This window comes from Orcinus orca, chromosome 9 (genome assembly GCF_937001465.1).
Source record: "Orcinus orca chromosome 9, mOrcOrc1.1, whole genome shotgun sequence".
Taxonomy (NCBI): Eukaryota; Metazoa; Chordata; class Mammalia; order Artiodactyla; family Delphinidae; genus Orcinus; species Orcinus orca.
Genome location: NC_064567.1, coordinates 60997818 through 61019676, shown reverse-complemented (window position 1 = coordinate 61019676; position 21859 = coordinate 60997818). Strand labels below are relative to the sequence as shown.

The window sequence follows — 21859 nt, the reverse complement described above, 5'->3', positions numbered from 1 at the left end:
TAGAGATAAGTAGTCTGATAAACTGTCTCACTGGAAATGAGGTTAGGAAACTGCAGAGATTTGGGTAAGTAAAGTAATGCATAAAGAGAGCCATTTGCAGCAACAGAACACTGAGGGATTTATACAACAAAAATTTCAGAAATGAATTATTTGGATTGATGCATTTGAACTTTAAAATTTTTTGAGTTAAAATCATTAAATCAATGACATTTAGAAACAGTCATGCTGCCTTCTGTGTTCTCAACAGATTCTAAATTCAGCTACATGTGTGTGTCTTGTGATCACAAGATCTGGTTACAAATAGCAATAATTGTTACAAAGCAAATTACACAGTGGCACAGGAAAACACTCCCCCTTCCAGCAGAGAGGAAAGTGGTTACCTCACTTATATAGCCTGAACGTTATATAATGAAGATTACAGACTTTAAGATTTCAATAAAGGATGTATGCTAAAACAGAAAAACTATTTGATGAAAATTAAAAAGATTGCTTTATTTAGTAAAGAACTTCTAGAGCACTGATGAGAAATATTTAAGTGTTTATTGGCTACGGAAACTGCTGTTACTAGGAAACAAATTTATTAATTTCCATTCATAAGCATGTGGGCATGCAAATAAGAGTTTTATTCAAATAAGGCTTGAATATATTACAGCATATTACAATATACATCGCAAAATAATATTGTATAACAAACACTGTACAACATTTATACAATATTATTTATATACAATGTATTATATTTATGTATTATATATATAATTGTAACAACATACTACAATTATATATACCATATATTACAACTAGGAAATAGGTAATTTCTACTTAGATAGACTCAGTATACAGACAAAAATGACTCATGAAATACTTAAAATCATGAATTGTTAGAGTTTTAACCCCCACGCATTTTAGTAAAAAATGGTCAGGGCATACCAAATTTTAGGGCTAAAAATGGCAAACAGGTGAATGCTGACTAGTTGGTAGTTGCTGCCTCCAATACAATGCGGAAAAGGTTCTGAGAAAAAGAGCGTAATTGAGTAGCAACTTGTGTCGAGGGTAAAGAAGGGCATAGTCACTCGCTCATCTCCAGATCGAGCACATCTTAGCCTAACCTGTTCATCTCACTGTGACTGAAAAGAGTCATTTGTCATTGGGGAATTTTAACATATAAAGGAAGTTTGTTATTGGGCCACTTGTAGAATTCACGTTCCCATGTTTTGTTTTGTTTGGTTTGGTTTGGTTTGGTTTTTCCCATATCACAACAATGTTCCCTCTTACTGAAATCATATTCTGCCCACTTTCCAGAATACAAGTCTCAGTTATTTATATCACTGTTGGGTAAACATGTCCTCTACTTAGCAGTACTCAAAGCTGCCTCTTCTAGCTTCTTAAAATATACACATACCAGAAAAAAGATGAAAACTAACAATGCCATCACCCACAGCCTCACTATTAGAATCTGGAAAGAATCTTAATCAATATAGGGCAGAAGCAGCTGGACTGAGAAAAACCTACGATGGCTCCATTTCACTGTACAACCAGTCTCAGCTCTGAAGAAAATGCACATGCACTTTGACCAATATAATTTCAGGTAGTTGTCTTAATTCAGAAGTAGATTAAACAGTTGGTCTCATGAAATTCAGAAGAGAGCAGACAGGAAAAAATGGGAAAATATAAGAGGAATGGACAAAAAAGTCATATGCTGGAACACAAAAGTAACTGAGGGGAAGTTTAAGTTCAGTAATATTGACAACTCTCAGGCAGTTATCCCAGGAGGAGAAAGAGATGCTAAAATAGAAGTTCTAAGTTCCAGTTATTTTCCTTGAGTATAACACTTTACCAAAACTACAATCTATCACTTTTTTCTAGGCCTATGCCGACCCTCATTCTCCACCATCTGTTTTAGAAATGCAGCCCACATCACCAAGACATCTAAATTGTGATGTTCTTATCTCCTCATTCTCGCATCTGCTTGCTGAAAAATTAGAAAAGTTTCATTTCACTGTATCTGAGTATCATTTGTCAATCTCAATCCTCCAACTACTTTCCTTTCTGGACTAATTCTGGCCTTTCAAAAATGTGTTTACCCCTTTACTTTTTCTCTAAAGGCAATGATTTGGCAAGTTTACTGTTCATCATTGCATGCAAGTTGTGTAATTTCATAAATGTATTTCATATACATGACAGTGATTAATAAAGAGAGTGGGAAGTTTGGAAATCTTAGAGGGTTGTACTCAAAACAAGAACAACTCAACTTCTGTGCCTTCCATCCTTCTTTCCTCAACCTAAGGTTTTATGATGGTAGCTAATCAGCAAAAACAAAACAAAACAACCTTACCAGGTGCGACAGAGTGACTCAGAGGGATTAGTTTATGTAATTTTTAATGCCATAAATTAGTTCGTTTATTTAAATGCTAATCTATTGTCCTAGCATAACCCTCCCATGGCAGAATCAATTTCAGTAATGATGCTGATGGCTGCAATATGATCAACTGAAGCCTCTACCACTTGGTACAAAAGGAGTGGAAATGATAGACAACTCATTAATCATTTATCCCAGAGATGAAAGTGTTCAGTTGCTGATGGGGTACTGTAGGTGAATGCTGTCAAAATGAGAAATATCAATTGTCAGGCCTCGTGCATAATAACGGTAGAGCTATTTTTAAGCTTCTCTGAAAATTACAATTATGCTCTTTTTCCCTACAGTTCCCTCACGTACGCTTGGCAATTTTGTTCTATGAGAATCCATTCTCATTCTGCTCAGATGTCTGTGCTTGAGAAAATATATACTCCTCAAAACTTAACATAAGATATTTGAAGTTATTTAGAAATCAGTAGAATTCCACATATTGGGAGTGAACTCTTAAAGAACTGAGAAGCAAAAGAGGCAAACCAGGAAAGGTACTGAATAACTTTTTGGTTCATTTTCCCCCCATAGGATATGTTTTATCAGCAGCCAGGACAATATACATTTTTAATTTCTCAGATCCCTAGAAGGAACAGATATATTCTATAATTCATACATTTTCTGTAGAGATAACAGAATTTAATGAAATACTTAAAAAATTTTTTGTTCACCAAATTAGGTGAACAATGTTACCAAAAGAAATGACCTTGAGAATCTGCCCCAGCTTATCTCCAATTTTTTTTTTTTTTTTTGCGGTACGTGGGCCTCTCACCGTTGTGGCCTCTCCTGTCACGGAGCACAGGCTCTGGACGCGCAGGCCCAGCGGCCATGGCCCACGGGCCCAGCCGCTCCGCGGCACGCGGGATCCTCCTGGACCGGGGCACGAACCCACATCCCCCGCATCAGCAGGCGGACTCCCAACCACTGCGCCACCAGGGAAGCCCTCCAATTTGTTTAATGCTTCCAGTGGAAAATAATGTTCCTGGACTGGAGGAGTATTCTCTTCTGGAAGCCAGCCGTATCTTACCATTCACTTAGAGTTACACTCACTTTTCCAGAAAGAATTTAATGTATTTCAGAAATCTATCTATCTTTAAAAACTGGTGCATTCGTCCTAAGAGTCACAACTGATCCTACATTCTATTTTTGAGGAATGGAAGGAAGTCAGATTTAAGATGAGAAAACGTATTAACTTCCCCACATTTATCAAGCTGCTGAGTATTTTGCTCCATAAATTATACATCTTCATCTATTTGGAGAACATTTATGTGCCATAAAGCCACACACACATAGTTGTACAAATATTAAGTATACCTGCTTAATGAATAATACAAATTTCCAAATTACTGGGGAAAGTACTTTTTCTTTGACATAACTGATATATGTAGCACAGGAACTTTGTGCCATTCAAATTTTTACTATAATCAGCTATCAGATTACTGGATGCTAAAAGGATATTTCGTTTTACCTACCACATGTCTGGCAGTGGCAACTTCTTGAACTGTCACCAGCAAAGTATATGGCTGCAATATAATAAAATGTGGACAAACATGAATTTTGACATTTGCTCTTTCAAACTCCAGGCTTTCTTGCATACACGTCCCCCACACCCTGGCTCACCCTCCCTCCCCATGTACATACGTATGTATACATATAAGTGGAGTTAATATTCTTTAAGTTAAAAGATGTAAGATCAAATCATTTGCATGATTTCTTACGAAAATGCCTGTTTGAAGTTTATGATACATTAATCCCTTCAAATGCTCTTCCAGACTGCTCTTGTCTTTATATTTTAAGAGCCCAACTAATTAGATTCCTATATCTTAATTTCCAGTTATGAAATTAAGGCAACATGCTTTTCATAAACTGAATGGTGAAAGGATTGTATGCACTGAATTACTATTATTGCTGCTATTTCTGACATTACATAAATTATCCTTTAATCCTAAAGTTACCTTCTTAGCAAAGCCTTTCAAAACATTGTATTATTAATAGTAGATCAGTAAGAAAATTACATTTTTTTAATTAATTTTTATTGGAGTACAGTTGCTTTACAATGTTGTTAGAAAATTACACTTCTGAAAAATGTAATGGGCAACCTCTACTTCCTCAAATTATTTCTAATTAGAAAATAATTTTTGAAAGTCCAAAATTAGAAAATTAAATAAAATAAACTGACTTTTTTTTTGGCTGCAGAAAGAGACAAGATGCTATAATGATACTCTTTCCAGCAATTATAAATATTAATCTGAGTGAATTTGAATCTGAAAACAATGCTCATGTCTACCTCTTCCATTAGATATTACAGCTCCTCCAAGGTAAAGATGGTGCCATCAATCCTTTGAAATCATAACCTTAAATGTCTGGCGCATGTAGGCACGCTAATGCTTGGTTCTTTGATGGAAGCATGGACATGCAGGCATGTTCAGAATTCATCACTTAAACATAAGTAGCTTGTTAAATTATTGGAAATGAGTTGAGTAAAATGCACTCTACACTGCATTGGACAATAATTAACTAAATTCTAAACACAGAGGACAGGTGTCCTGCCACAGGCCCAGAGCCAAAACAGAGGAGTCAGAAAATATCCTGAGGAACATCTAGGAGAGAGAAGATTGAAACAAAGTCATTAATTATGTAATACTACCTCAGGAATATCAGAACTATTTTATAGATCCATTTCCCAATGTGTTAAATGGAGAACAAAATGCACTGTTTCCAAATATGACAAAAGAGACAATTAAGAGAAAGAACCACATCTGTTTATTATTCTTATATATTACTGTAGAATATGAAATCTAGAAAAATGCTTTCCAAATAATTAAATCTCAGTAATAATTTTCATAATACCTTATAGCAAGTTTCTTCACCTCATAATAATTTGATTGTTCATTATGGTAAGAACAAGATAACAGGTCATGGGTAACTTTTATAAAAGCCACTAACGTGTGTGTGATATGCATATTCATTTATTTATACATTCATCATTATTGTAGAAAAACTAGAAGATGCAGATAAGAAAAATGCCACTTAAAATTCTATTCTTGGGCTTCCCTGGTGGCGCAGTGGTTGAGAATCTGCCTGCCAATGCAGGGGACACGGGTTTGAGACCTGGTCTGGGAAGATCCCACATGCCGTGGAGCAACTAGGCCCGTGAGCCACAATTACTGAGCCTGCGCGTCTGGAGCCTGTGCTCCGCAACAAGAGAGGCCGTGATAGTGAGAGGCCCGCGCACCGCGATTAAGAGTGGCCCCCACTTGCTGCAACTAGAGAAAGCCCTCGCACAGAAACGAAGACCCAACACAGCCATAAATAAATAAATAAATAAAATTTTAAAAAAAATTCTATTCTTGAAAGATGGCCACTGTTAAAATTTTATATTCTCCAATAGTGTTCCATACAAATATATTCTATATATACTATCCTATAACTTGCCTTTCCCTCCATTTATAAATATATCATGAATCGTCCTTTGTCAATAAAAATACCCATACTATTTGAATAGTTAGTATTCCATTGTATGTATGTGACAATTTCTTTACTCTTATTATTGAACATTTAGGCTTCCAAGTTATTATAAAAAATACTGTGATAACCATTTCATAGAAACATACACCTTTGTGTACTTATCCAATTAATCCCTCAGAAAATATTTCCAATATACTATGTCAAAGGGTATGAAGCTTTTTAAGGCTTTTGATACATATTACTCACTGTCCTCAGGAACACTTGTACTAATAACACACTCTCACAAGTTGTTATTTGAGAATGTTCCTTTCCCATATCCATGAAAATACATATTATTCCTTTTAATTTACACAGGCAAGTGAACAGTATCCTGCTGTCGTTTTAATCAGCATTACTTTATTACCAATTTAACATTTATTTATGTTTGTTGGCCATTTTATTTTGGCTGTACAAGTCCTTGATCAATATTATCCATTGGTTGTGTCTTTTCCTTATGGGTTTCAGAACGTCTTTGTGAATTAAGGGTATTAAATTTGTATGCATGTTGTAGCTTACCAGTTTGCTTGCCTTTTAACTCTTTATGGTATTTTTGCCATACCAAACTTTAAAGACTTGGAAGAGAAGCAAGGGTGTGCCTCCCTCCACTTCCCTCTTCTGCACTGCTATGTGCAGAACCAACGGTAACCACTTGATCCTTGTTTTATTCCTATTATTTCCCCACTGCGTTGATGCTGGCTGTTTGAGACAGACAGTAAAAAAGAAGGGGAAAAAAAATGAAGAAAAACATTTCCTTTTCATGATAAAAACTAAATCTAAAGAACAAATCAGGAATCAATTTTTGGATTTTATCAACTGCTTTTTACATCCAAAGAGCCACTGACATGTTTTTTCTCTTTTGGTGTATTAATACTAAATATAATAAACCCTCAATTGTCATAGTGAATTATTCTCCTATACACAGTCCATAAAGTAGGACGTGGAAGTATAAAACAGTAATTAAAAGTACAGATTGGGAAGTCAGACTACTGGAGTCTAGGTTGGCTCTGCTATTTATTAGCTGTATAACCTAGGACAAGTGACCTAATGTCCCTATGCCTTAATTGCCTCATGTGTAGAATGGGAGCAGTAATAGTGTATCTGCCTCACAGGGCTACAGTGAGGATTAAACAGGATAATGTGCATGGTACCTGGCAAATAATAAGCACCAACAGTAACTACTGTTCTCAGTAATATACTGTTGGATTAGATATTGACTTTACTTATGAATTTATCATGAATATTCCTAAATGAAATCAGTTCTTTGTTTTGGCAACCTATGTTAATCTGATACCTGGATTACACTATCTTTTAAAAACATTTCGGGAACTTTCCTTCTGTCTATATACTCTAGTAAAAAATTAATACTTTATAAAGATTAATATTTTCATAAAGTGCTTTCTAAAATCAGTAAAGAAACCTACAAAATTTTCAAGTAGGAGGGAAGAATAGGCAGATGATGTAATGGGAGAGTAGTGGCTAGATGAGCAGTTGTCCAGCTAGCCCCATCTCTGCCATGGCCATGGGGGTCACAGGCCCTCTATACAAGGATGTTGAACTAACACCTAAAATGCCTCTCCCCTCTCTCTGACACCTCTGAGCAGATGTTAGACGTGTACAACTACTTAGTGCCCACTTGTCTTAACTACAGCTATCCCGAACGAGAACAAACCTCACAGTGTACTTCCTTTTTTATTATCACCATCCTCCCAACATTTTTACTTAAATGAACATCAAGTGTAACAGAATGGCAGAAAAGGAAGGATTTTACTGGGAAAATACTGGATATTTTCTCCTATGAAGGCCAGGACTTAAGAGTTGAATATAGATATGAAAAGTTCAAGTTTTCAATGGTTACTGGTCAACGGTCCAGATTTACCAAAATTTTAATTTTCATCCCTGGGTTCACTCTTGTATCACATTAAAATCCTAGGTGGTTGTTCAGAGGACTTCTTCATACAGCAGAAAGTAATATTCTAAATACAGGATAAACAAAAGTAGCTAAGTTCTATCTCAAAAGAAAATGCCATAATTTATCCAGATTTGGAAAAACAAGCTCTTGGGAAATTTTCACTACTGAGACAAATGTAAATGTACATACTTTGTTTAAATTATACCATATTCAATTAAAAAGTGCTGACACATGAGTAACCAATAAAGATTAGGTAACAATGACTGTTAAGCACTACCTTTTACAGAGCATTATGCGACGGATATAACACTTCATGTTTATTTCATCACCTAACATGCCCAATCACCCTATGAGGTAGGAATTTCTATACCTTTTAACATATTAGGAAATTGAAGCTCAAAAAGGTCAAGCCACTTGGCCAAGATACTGGGACTAGGATTATAATTTAAATTTCAAAACCCATACTTTGAATATCTGCAGTCAAATGAGTGACTGAAATTACATCCAGCCATGCAATTAAATGCAGGACTATTTGTTTCTCACTCTAATACTTACTGGGTGTAGCACTGACAATGGAAAGATACTTTTTAAATATACCATTTTAATGAATAATAACCATTCTGGAAAGCTGAAAAACAGAGTCTATAAAAAAGTTACTTCTAAGACTAAGAATCAAATTTGCCATCAAAATAACTACTATTTTATTATTTTATTGGATTATTTGCAGAGTGGTCATAGATAATTTCTAGATTAGACATGTCGACTTCAATCCATTTTTATTCAATTTAAAAAAATAATAAAACACTTTTATTAAACACTTCTATTGAACATGTTTAGGTAAAATATCTCGTTGAGTTTATAAACCCAAATATTAGTGACCAAGTAATAAAAATGAAAAAATTAGTCTATTTTCATGTTCCACATACAATAAAATGCAAAACAAGCATAATAGACATCTTATATGAATATTTGGGTTTCACAGAAAATATTAGAAGGCTGACACAGGCATAAAGTTATTCTTAAAAATGTCATCCTGTGATTACAAGCAGATTATATAATAGACTTTATGCTTATGTCTTATATTGTACTTCCAAAAATTATAAGTATTTTAGATATAACCCTATTCTAAACATCAATTCAAAAATTTACCTTACTTTAGCTAAGGAGAAATGAAAATGTATATAACAGTTTGACACTAAAGCTGACTTTTCATATTTTGGACAGAGCAAATTTGAAAGAAACACTTCAACTGAAGCAACTTTAAAGGTAAAGGTTATGTTTTAGTAAAATGAAATCAGTAAGATTTACTTAGAAGACTGGAAAAAGTCCCCTTAATAACAATCTTTGTTTAAAAAAAAAAAAAAGATTGTAACTATTCCCAGTTCTTTCTTTTAAACAAAAGATTGTCATCTAGATGAGATGTTTAGAGTAGATATGCAATGTTTTCCTAGAAAAGAGACTTTTGTAATAGATCTCAAAGTAAAAAATAAATTTAATCCACCTTTGTTCAGGATTTAAGTCATACCTCAAATTAATCTAACAGATCTTAGTTTTACCAGGTAAAATTCCTAACGTGAAAGCTTCTAAAATTCTTGTTTAAGATATTTCTTTCTTCAAAATCTGTAAGATAATTTTTAGGCTTACTTTTTATTTTTCTATAAGTACAACTTCAACTATGAAATTCAGTTCAGTCCTCTGCATATGTCAGATGATGCTACAAATCCTTTGTATTTCTCTTCCAACTATCTAGCTGTGAAAAGGGAAAAAATAAAATTTGAAAATAAAGTCCCTAAATTGGACCAAATATACTTACTTTAAGAAACTTACATTAAAGGTGAAATTATCTCCAAAGTGACTCTGGTTTCCCCAACATCTCAAAGTCTACCTTAGAAAAAACAGGATATTCTGCAAGAGGGAATCCGACAGTAGGACATAGTGACGTAGATTATGCTGAATGGTTGGTCACATATAGACTTGTATACACTTTGTATTCAGCCAAATGCTTCCAGATGATGAGCATAAGATGATAAATTAACAGGGACAGAAATCTTTGAAGACAAATAAGGACATTGGAAAGCAAAAGGTTGAAAAGGAAAATTTTATACGTTTCCTTGAAATGGTGCATATTTTTCTCCTCAGAAGAGAAAAAGTTGTAAGATACATTCTTAATTTTGACTTTTCTTTGGAAGACAATAAATGTCTGTGCCAAAAGATTTCTTATCTTAAAATGAAAGTGTATGAGAGAAGAGACTCCTTAAAAATATATATATCAATCATACCTTGATAAATAATTCTCCAGTGTAGGGTAGGGGGCTTTCTAATTCTAAAAGTAAAAATCCACAATTTAAATTTAATCTGGAAGGAATCTAAGCATGAGTAAGCTTAAACTACTGTCTGAATCACTGAATTGGGCATATTATTCTATTTTAAAAGTGTACAGATTTTACTGAAAGATAACCAATTGCAACATAAAAAGTATGGTTTCAAGGTCTGTTCTTGGTCACTCCAGAAACTCTGTTTGCACAGTGTTCATAATTTCAACAAAACCCTAAAAAGTTCTTTCCAAAATGAACTTTTCCAACCTACTGAACAGAATTCATGCCCACACTCTGTTCATTTCAGCAGCATTTGTCTCTGTGAAGTACATCAAAATCATTCAAACATCAAATTGGTGATTTGATAGAATGATTTATTTTCCCATTACAGGGAAGTCATGAGTGACTTGTTCTGAGGTATGTTTCTGAGCTATGAAGGACATCTATCAGAAAGCTCCACACTTGAAGGTTCCTCTTTAGGGGATAACATTTTATGGCTGGACAGTCTCTGCAGGTACCAGATTCCCTGTTGTATCCAACTGCATACATTTACACGTGCATGCAGACACAGGACACTCGGCATGATCCCTGAAAAATAGGCCAAGTCACAGTTAAACATCTAAATTACACATACATACATACATTTATCTATATACCTATCGATATCTATAATGCAATTTTTCAAATGGCATTTGAAAATTACAGGAATTAAAACCCAAAGACAAAAAGCATTAAAAGCATTAAACTAGAAATGAGTGCTAGCCTGAACATGGGGAGCAAGTTACTGAAAAATGAACAGCATTACTTTCTAAATATATAATAAGCTATCTCATTTACAGTTATGAATGTGACAGGGATGTGCTCAGAGTTTAAATTAAAGCCAATGTGACAAACTGGGTGTAAAAGGTATAGCACTGAAGAGTACAGGGCCACTGATACTACTCAAAGTAAAGTTAAATATGGTCTTGAGTCTCCACTGTATGAAGTGCATACTTACTACATAGCAAACTTATTTATGAGATAACTAATATAGGAGTTTGACATGTATTCTATCATTGAATTCAGTTACATACTATATATTATATATGATAGGATATTCAGTCAGTCGTAAAAAACTGCAAATATATCCTTTCCTCAAGTAAAGTTAAATAATGCTTTTCAAATATTTAACCCATACATAATATTTAAACAATTTCTTATACAAGTATTAATTTTATAGTTTAAGATTACATAGGCTAGTGATAGAAATGTTCACACCACCTTTGTTAACTTAAGTGACAGTATAAAAGAAATTCATCCTTTGGCTGTATAAATCTGAACTATTTAAAAGGTTATCTGCTTTATCTCCTCTAACTCCAAGCCTATTAAAGAAAGAATGCGGACTTCCCTGGTGGCGCAGGGGTTAAGAATCCACCTGCCAATGCAGGGGACACAGGTTTGAGCCCTGATCCGGGAAGATCCCACATGCCGCGGAGCAACTAAGTCGTGCGCCACAACTACTGAGCCTGCGCTCTTGAGCTCGCGAGCCACAACTACTGAGCCCGCGTGCCACAACTACTGAAGCCTTCACGCCCTAGAGCCTGCGCACCGCAACAAGAGGAGCCACTGCAATGAGAAGCCCCTGCATTGCAACGAAGAGTAGCCCCCGCTCGCTGCAACTAGAGAAAGCCCGCGCACAGCAACAAGACCCAATGCAGCTAAAAGAATTAATTAATTAAAAGAAGAAGGAATGTGCTGATTACCTGAACCAACTAAGCATGTGTCCAGCATGCCCACCGTGTCTGCAATTGTGACACCATGTAAACCAGTTGTTAAACTGAGCTAATTTTTTGTCTTTGCTCAAGTCTACTTTTTCATCTGATTTGGAGCCTCCTATGGGTTAAAGACAGTGATCTTCATTAACTATATCATAATACTTTATTCAAAGTTTCTTAAAAGTTATTTCTAATATTATGTCAAAATACAAATCACATATCATACTGAAACAGCAATTTTAATGCTAGAATCTAGTTTAGATTGAAAAATATACCAAATGACCAGTTTCCTTATATTTTTAATAGTCAATAATAAATGGAAAAATAGAAATTATCAAACCCACTTAGAAGCAATCTGAATGAACAATTTTAGAGAAACAATCAGTAGTTTAAAAAACTTCGCATAAAGAAAATACCAAGTCCAGTTTACAGGTGAGTTCTACCAAACACTGAAAGAACAGGTAATTTTCATCTACACAAACTTTTCCAAAGAACAGGAAAAGAGGGGCAATTTCCCAATGCACTTCATGAGGTGGGTACAGCTTTGCTAACAAAATCAGACAAAGCCAATATGAGAAAGATTATAGGCCAATCTTCCTCCTGAACAGACATAAAATCCTAAGTAAAACATTACCAAATAGTATGATTTAGCAATTCTACTTCTAGGAAAATGCACTGGAGAAACTTCTGTGTATGGTAAAAGGAGACATATGTAGGAATGTTCATAGCAGCACTGTTCATAACAGTAAAAATCTGGAAACCAAGTGTCCATCAATAGTAGAATAGAAAAATTTGTGTAGTCATAAATGGAATACAAAGCAGTAATTAAAAAAAGGAATAAATGACCACTACATTAATCAGCATAATTGAAACTAAAAAAAAGAAGAAAAAACCCCAACTCCAATGTTGAGCAAAAAAGGCTTGTTGAAGGACATATGTGTATGACTCATTTACATAGAATTTAAAACACAGACGACAGTAATCGTGTAAAAAAACTATACAGACAAGCAAGAGACTAAACTAACACACAATTTAGGACAATAATGACCTTTGGGAAGAGCCCAAAGAGGTGGTATGAAGTAGGGAGAAACAATCCAAAGCACTAGTATAGACAATGCTATCTTAAAGCAGAGTAAAAGACTCACTGATGATTGATTTATCATTGTACACGATGTACATGTATAGTACATTACTATACATTTGTTATTCACAAAAACTTGAAGAAAAATGTGTTACTACACATGTACATTTACACATGTACAACTACACACAAATTTACATAACTTTTAGTGCTTGAAAAATGCTCATTCTATTAATTTTGGCCACCTTAATATGTTTTATTTTGTTCTAAAACAGCAAATCAAATTATTTTAAGATCATATATAATTAGAGACAAGAAAAGAAAAATGAGTAAGTAAAAATATTAAGTTTAATTAAGCAATTGTGTACCTATTAAGACATAATGCTATGTTCAAAATTTCACCTGGGCCGTTGCTGGTCACACTGTAATGACCACAATTGTCTTGTAAACAATTATTTTAAATACCCATCTCTTTTTGCTAATGGTATGGAGATGAAAGGATGTGAAGGTGGTTCAAGAATTTAAGATGTACACACACTGAAATTCTTCCTAAAACCTTCATAAAGACAAGTAATAATGAAAGAGAGAAAAAGAGAGAAGAGAAAAAGGAAATACAGATCTTTTAAATATAAGGAATTTTATACCTTTGTGTATAGTTCTCATTAGTGATTTTCACTTTGTTTTTGTAACTTCGAATACAAAGAGAAAACAGACTGAGTCTAGAACAAATTAATCCTTATGTTTCTGATGAAGCTGAAAATAACAGCTCTACCTCACTGCCATGTGAGAAGGCATTTTAAGATCAAATAGCTTTTAAATTTAAAAGATTTATAGTGAATTATGAAAAGGCTATAGAATAGTTGAGGGTAACTAAAGTTTCACTTAGGCACTAACAACAACAATAATAATAAAAAAAAGAAGAGTAAGAAACGAATATATAATCTAACTTTTAAAAATGTATCATACCTAGAAGTTAAGCTCTATAAGGACAGCGATTTTTATCTGTTTTGTTCACTGTAACATTTCTAGCACTTAGAAAAACAGCTACGAAACAAACACTGTTGAATAACGCTTATAATTTTTAATGCTAAATATTACTGTTTATAACATAAACATTATAACTATAAACTCAGTGAGACAGTTTCAATAGAGTTCCAATCCTCAAAGCACAAGTGACTGTAAAAATTTGTAACCCCCAGTTAAATAAGCTTATGGAAATTCTGGCCATTTGGATCACAAAGCATGATGGATGGATGCCATCTCTAATTGCAGGCAAAGCAACACAGAGGTTTGTATACCTAAATCTTTAAACTGCCATGAGGCAACATTTGATTTCTATCAGGTCCTATTTTATTCTGGAACTCAGATTTTTCTGATTTTACAGAATAAAAAAAGAAAATGCTTATTACTTTGTAATTAACTCAGCTCAGTAATGCCTTTAAAGATCAGATTCAGGCTCCCTTAATTTTCCTACACTGTTTCCTAGACTCTGTCACACTGATGCACTTGGTAGTTCCCATACACTCTGTACTTATCAACTTCACTAATCTCTTTACCTTAGTTCATGCTTTGTACTCTTTGCCTACAACCTGGATAGGCTTCCCTAAAATCTTCACATATTTAAATCTATCAGACTTTAGAGGACCAACTTAAATGGCATCTTCTTTTTGAGGTTTTTCAGATATGCTTCAGATAGAAGCAATGTTACCCTCTTTCAAAATTCCTAACATTTTCTTTATATAATACCCCTTATTCACCTCAGAGAGCTAAATGCATTTCAGAATTTGGAATCTTTGGGGATGTTAGGAAAATAATGAGCAAATATTATATAACACCTCCAGGAAAAGTCTGAGGTACCATCTTGTAATTAAACACATTAGTATTTCTGCAGTGAAACATATGAATGTTCACAAATAAACAAGAGAAATAAAAACTTTAGTAACTTCACGTCAATTCTGAACAGATTTTTTCTTTTGCCAAATGAGATTATTTTAAATTCATTAAAAAAATTTTTTTGGCTTTTCAGATCTTTAGAGATTTTGGAATGACAGATAAAAGATTCTGGACTAGTATTTATTTTCTAGAACATATAATTTCTTATTTTACATTAGCTATCCATGCTCATTATATACCATAAGCTCCACGAGGATCTTTGAGTCATCCTAGCACATCAGCCTTAACTTAGTGCATTAAACATGTACTCAAATCTATATAAAGAAATTATTTCTGAAGCAAATTTAGAAAAAAATTTTTGAAGCAAATATGAGAAAATGTTAAGACTTGATAAACCTGGGTGTTGAATATTCGTTAAATTAACAGTCTCTGTAACAGAGAACTTAAAATGTTTTATGATTTAATTTTCTTCAAATTCCAGAAAATTGCTTTTATCTTTTCTTACCTATTTCAAAAATAGAAAAAACTGAAAAGCTAGTATCTAGCAAAAAGAAACAGCACTCTAGCCATTACAGCTTCCTGAGGCTTATGGTCCAAAAGACATATTAAGTTGAACTATTTCTATGTATCTCAGTTCACATAGAACTTATTTACGCTATATTTTGCCTCCTTGTTCTTTCCTTGTAGTAGATTTTTATTCCCAATTGTTATTTTCTATTTATTTGTATCAAGGACGTAAAAAAAGTGATCAACATGCAATGTTAAAAATGAAAAGCCTTGATTAAAGCTTAAGTCAAAACTAACATGTGCATTTGAAAACATCACATATTGCATTTGTTAAAAAAAGGCACTATGTTGAAAAATAACTTAATGATACTAGCAAATCTCTTTCACAGATGTTAATGTAACAATAAAACAGACTATTTACAAGAACCAGCTACAGAACAGAATTCCAGAATTTCACAACTAGAAGGGATCTCCCAGTCCAACACCTCATATGTAAGAGCGTTAAAGTGACTCTCAAGGTCACCGACTAAATGTCACAGAGCCAGAACTACAACAGGCATTCTAATACCATACTCAGTTCTTTATTCCTTATTCATTTACCAGTATGCCAGATATTCAAATGTTTTTCATTAAATTTTTTGCTATAGCATCATTTTCAAGTTATATAAATAGCTGAAATGTTTCTAGCCACTAGGTACATTATATTCAATTATCTACTGTTCTCAAAAATTTTCTCTATATGTTTACTTTAAGCAGTAAACAATGTTAATATTTCTAACCATTAAAAAAGTATATATATTTACTAGGTAGCTGACAAATATAGCAGAAGCCAACACCAAAACTTAGAAGTAAAGGGATCTGACTTCTAGGTTAATACATTCTCTACATATTTTCACAGGTAGATTTTGAACATGAAATAAGAGAAAATGTCAAAGTGCTTTGAGACTATCAAAAATTCTTTATGCACACAAGGTATTTGTTACTAGATGGGGCCACAGTGACTTTTAAACATAAAATTTGAGGGAGCTCCTTTTAGAAAAAGTGGTAAGAAAATGTTATAAGATTATTTAATATTTAAGCTCTTCTCACGAATGTTAAATTGGCAAGCATCTGTGAGATTACCTGAGATATCATGGATATAGATTTTACTTTTAATGTACAGATTTCATAGAGAACACAAAAACCTTCAAGCCAGCAAAGCAGCTTGCTTTTAGAAATAATATAAACTCAAGAGGGTATGTCTTTTATTTACAACATTAAATCAATTATGTAGAAACAATTTCAGCTCCAAAAAGTATACTGTAGAATTATGTCATACCAGGACAACTAGAAACAGGTGTTCCCATATTGATGAGGCAAAGTGCACATCGAGGAAGGGGTTTTCGACAGCCAGGGCAACTTGTGACTTTAGATTTTGTTGGTGAGCCACTGACACCATACTGACTAAAACCTCTGCCCTGATGGGGCACAGTTGAGCAGCTGTAGGAGATAGACTTTCCACAAAAATTGCAACTCACAAACACCTATAAAACAAATGAAAGGAGAAATAAATACAATGCAAACTTTATGAATAAAATAAATATAAAATAATCAAAGTCTGATCCTAACAAATTACTTTTAAATAATTTTTAAATTTTATTGTGTATTATAAAATAATTTATCTGCTAAGTTGATGAGCTCTCATTTAAGACTTCCACTTAGCAGTTACATTATTTGAATACTTCTTCTCTGTTACCTTTGTTTAGTTATATTCTTCCTAACATCACTGTGATCTACAGAAAAAAATAACAAGGACTTTAGAGTTCACCCTGGGATATTACAAAATATCCCATTATGACTTTTGATACAAAGTTCAATGATATTATCTCCTAAACAAAATTTTCTTGTAAATAAAACTCTCATTTCCTAAGATAAAAAGGAGTTAAGGATCCTATAATAGCTAAAACTTTAGAATAATAGCAATATAAACTGTTCATTACGCCTTTATATTAAACTCCTAGACTCTTGAACACTTATGATATAGATTAGTAACAAATATTATCATGTACTGCTATTTGATTAATACTCAGGTTGTTTTAATACAAACAGTAATTTCTCAAATTTCTAAAATAAGAAAATAGCACCATCCAGTGCTCACATGGAGCATATACCTGATATTTAACGACTGAACTCAGACACAGTGATTTCACGTCAAGTGCTTTATGTAATAATTGATCTCACGTTGCTTTTTTTTTTTTTTTTTGAGGTACGCGGGCCTCTCACTGCTGTGGCCTCTCTCGTTGCGGAGCACAGACTCCGGACGCACAGGCTCAGCGACCATGGCTCACGGGCCCAGCCGCTCCGTGGCATGTGGGATCTTCCCGGACCAGGGCACGAACCCGTGTACCCTGCATCAGCAGGCGGACTCTCAACAACTGTGCCACCAGGGAAGCCCACGTTGCTTTTTTTTAATTGAAGTATAGTTGACTTACAATACTGTGTTAGTTTTAGGTGTACAGCAAAGTTATTCAGTTATATATATACTTTTTCAGATTCTTTTCCTTTATAGATTATAACAAAACACGAATATATTCCCTATGCTATACAGTAAATCCTTGTTGTTTATTTTATATACAGTGCTGATCTCATGTTTTTTTAAACTACTGCTTAGAGAAAAATAAATTTCTATGTCTAATTAGACATATATACATATACATATATATATATACTGTTAAAGAAACAACTCCTGCCTTATTACATATAACAGTGAAGAAAGTGTCAATATGTAAGTGGAATGTGTAAGAACATACAGTAGTTTAGATTCTGAAAGATCTTGGAATGTATTAGAAATCCTTGGACAACCCTAGGACTGATTTAGGTTTGCCTAAGATGCTCTAGACCTGCTGTGGTTTGCTCTGTGTCAGACTAAAGCCCAAGTCACTGAGATGATTGTTAGGAAGTGGCACGATCGAAAAAACAGGAAGATTAAGGACAAAGTGCACTCTGGGATAGATAAAGACATGGGAACTCAACATGAGCAAAAGAATGAGTATATTGATAACAATTTATTAAATTGAACCCTCAATTTACCCTATATAACATGCTGTAAACACTTCTATTTTTTGGCTGGGCTATTAGGTACATGTTACAATTTGATTCTCTCCAAAACAATGTACTTACCTGTGCTAAAGGCTTAGAACTGGGATCCAACTTACTCCTGTGAATATCAAATTCAGCTCGTTTGTGCCAAAACCTCCAGGCATCTAATAAATTTCTATAATTCTCAATCCAGTACTGAACTCTTTCATCTTTAAGAACATCTAAGGGAGAGCCCTAAAAAGAAAACATGAATTATTTCAGTTTTTAACATTTTCCTGGGTAAGCCTGAAGATTCTAGGCAACATGCGAGTATGTGTCATATGGGAAGAAACAGGCCTCTTTTTTTGCCAAAAGCTGGCTCCTAATGAGGATACAGATAAAATAACTGATGGAAGCTTCATTAATTTACTTTAAGCTGGCCTCTACCAACGACATAAATATGCACTGTATATACCATTATATCCTGCCAGGGAAATGTAATTTTCTACCTCTTATTTAGGTGTAAAGACCTAAGAGCAATCAATTCACCTTCCTAGTTGAATGCAATAAAAAAAGACGCAAATGTTTTTTGTCCCAACAATTAAAACCTCTAGGTTCACAAAATATATTTACTATCTCACCTAAATACACACCAAAATTGCTCAAACACATTTAAAAATAATACTGAGCTTGGTCCTTCATATCTAGCAATGTATTGTGGATTAAGATGCTATTTTTGTATACCTATTTATCTAAAAGTTAAAACTGCCTATTCTCTCCCTCACCTTCAATTAAAACATATATTTATCACCTTCAAATTAAAAAAAAAAAAAGAAGAAAGAAAGAAAAAAACCAACACTGAACCAAAAATTTTTAGTTCTTTTGCCCCTAGGCCACAGTGAAAAGGAACAATTCCTTTTCCTTAAATTTACTTTAGATTCCTTCTCATTAAGAACTTCAATTTTTTTGCCACTAAGACTTTTCCTAGAGCTGTATTTTCCCTGGCAGCTGTGACATTCCACATTTCACCTACGCTTGCTTTGGGTTTTCGCAGAATGCTTTTAGCTCTGTTGAGGATATTGTCCTTATCTTCACATGATGAAGAAAGTAGAGAAAGCCTCTACCTCCCATGATGCTACGGCCATTAATTTAAAGCCAAGTTTTTCCAGTTCTGTTTGGGGCCACAGAGAAAGTAAAATGTCAGAGGCAACTTAGCATGCATCTTATGGAAAAAGGGAAGAAACCTATAACAGCTAATAAAGACAATCTACCTTTAGACATTCCATCAAAATAGAAGCATATCTTTCACCTAGTAATTAAGTATTAATTTCAATTACTAGAGTTAAATTTAGCTAAAAGAACATGTGAAAAACTCATAGTTGACAACTTCATTTCTTAAAAAATAAACATCTACTACAGTCCTAATTATGACCAACTAGGCAGAACTAAGTACTAAAGTATAATACAATCCCTGATTTAAAAAGAAAATTCACAGAAAAATCAGAAATCTTCATACCCCACTCTTTCCCCTTCCACGGCAGTGAGGATAAACTACGAAATAATCTGGTCAATATTTGGTAAGTCTTCCCTAGAACCACCCCAATAAAACTTAAAATCAAGGTCTGAAAAAGTCTACAGAGAAAACAGTTCAGAGATTAAGTCTGACCAAATTAAAATTAGAAGAGCTTGGGAAATGCCATGGGCTTCCCTCAGTAACAAAATGTAAGACCTAAGTGATCAGCAAGTAACTAAACTTCCAAAAGCATTAACCAACATTCTTCAGAAAAAAGGAAAAGAACCTAGATGTCTATAATATACTGCAAACAATGGCCAGTATTCAATAAAAAATCACTAGACATATAAAGAAACAGGTAAATGTGTTTCAAAGTAAAGGAAAAAGGCAGTCAATAGAACTAAACCTTAAATAGCCCTTATGTTAGAGTAAGTAAAGATCTAAATGCAGCTATTATTCAGACTTAGGGGAAAACAGTGTTTTAATTAGTAAACAGATAGGGCTCTGAGCTGAAAAATATAAACTATAAAAAAATGGAGACTCTGGAACTAAAAAGTACAATAACTGAAATTAAAGAATTCCCTGGAAAACCTAACATCAGATAGAAGGTGACAGAATAACCAATTAACAAATCAAAAGAATTTATCCAATTTGAAGAACAGAAGAAAAAAGATGAAAGGAAAATAAACAGAGCCTCAGATATCTGTGGGACAATATCAAATGGTTTAATATACGTGCAGTAATAGTCCAAGAAGGGGAATGAGATTGAGGCAGAAAAAAATATTTAGAGAAATAATGCTTGAAGACTTCCCAAATCTAATGAAAAACACTGACTTGCAGATCCAAGAACCTCAGTGAATCACAAGCAGGATAAAAAGAACCACAACTACGCTTCAAGGGTTAAACTGCTAAAAATCAAAAGAAAATCTTCAAAGCAGCCCAAGGAAAAATGAAGCATTACATAGGGAAAACAAGGATAGTAATATGTGACTTCTCATCAGAAACAATGGAGGCCAGAACACTGTGAAACCACGTCTTTGAAATGCTGAAAGAAAATGAGCGAAATAGACATTTTCAATTAAAAGTAGGCTGAGAGAATCTGTCCCCAGTAAATGTGAACTATAAGAAATGCTAAAGAGAAAGACCAAAGGGAAACAATATGAGATGGAATTTGAGTCTCTGGTAAGGAATAAACAGTACCAGGCATGGTAAATAATAAATATAAAAGCCCATGTTTTCATTCTTCACATAATTTACATAAAAGACAACTGACTGTTCAAAGCAAAAATAATAACACTAAGTTGGAGTTTATAATGGATGTAGAAGCAAAATACAAGACAATAGGACAAAGGAGGGGGATTTGTAAATGGAATTACACTGTTGTAACATGAAATATGAAGCAAAAAGCGGGAAGTGTCAGGTGTGAGGTAAGAAAGAGAAAAGGTGAAGTAGGAAGCATGATGTATGAGGTGTGAAATGTAAAGTAAGAGGAGGTAAAATGTTGACTGATGAGTTAAGGATGCATATTGTTAGACCTATAGCAACTACTCAAAAGAAGAAGATAATGAAAAGGGGTATAGCTAAAAAGCTAATAGATAAAGTGAAATACTAAAATATTCAATTAGCCCAAAAGAAGGCAGGAAAGGAACAGAAAAACAAAAGGAAGAAGAAAAAGCAAAATAGAAAACTAATAGCAAGATGATAGACTAAATCTTGACCATATAAATATAAATGGAGGGAACTTCTCAATTCAAAGGCAGCTGATCATCAGACTAAATTTTTTTTTAAAGCAAGATTCAATTACATGCCACATTTTCCATTTTATGGAAATGGATTCAATTACACGCCACAGCCCTCTGACCGCTGTGGCCTCTCCCGTTGCGGAGCACAGGCTCCGGATGCGCAGGCCCAGCGGCCAT

General features: G+C 33.9%; 1 protein-coding gene across 8 annotated transcripts in view; it reads right to left on the bottom strand.

Annotated features, from left to right (window-relative positions):
* Positions 1 to 525: 525 nt before the first annotated feature.
* The window catches only part of MIOS (meiosis regulator for oocyte development), a 119359-nt gene continuing 98025 nt past the window's right edge, over positions 526 to 21859 (bottom strand). For 4 of the 8 annotated variants that reach the window (XM_049714816.1, XM_033420604.2, XM_033420605.2 and 1 more), the window contains 4 exons: positions 18530 to 18682; positions 16689 to 16893; positions 11878 to 12007; positions 5149 to 10723 (listed from right to left, as the gene is read on the bottom strand). In XM_049714816.1, the coding sequence (XP_049570773.1) occupies positions 10627 to 10723; positions 11878 to 12007; positions 16689 to 16893; positions 18530 to 18682 (585 nt within the window). In that variant the 3' untranslated portion in view covers positions 5149 to 10626. Of the gene's footprint in view, positions 2601 to 3876; positions 3928 to 4691; positions 10724 to 11877; positions 12008 to 16688; positions 16894 to 18529; positions 18683 to 21859 lie in introns of those variants that run through there. The other 4 variants (XR_007479221.1, XR_007479224.1, XR_007479222.1 and 1 more) reach the window with 4 other exon arrangements.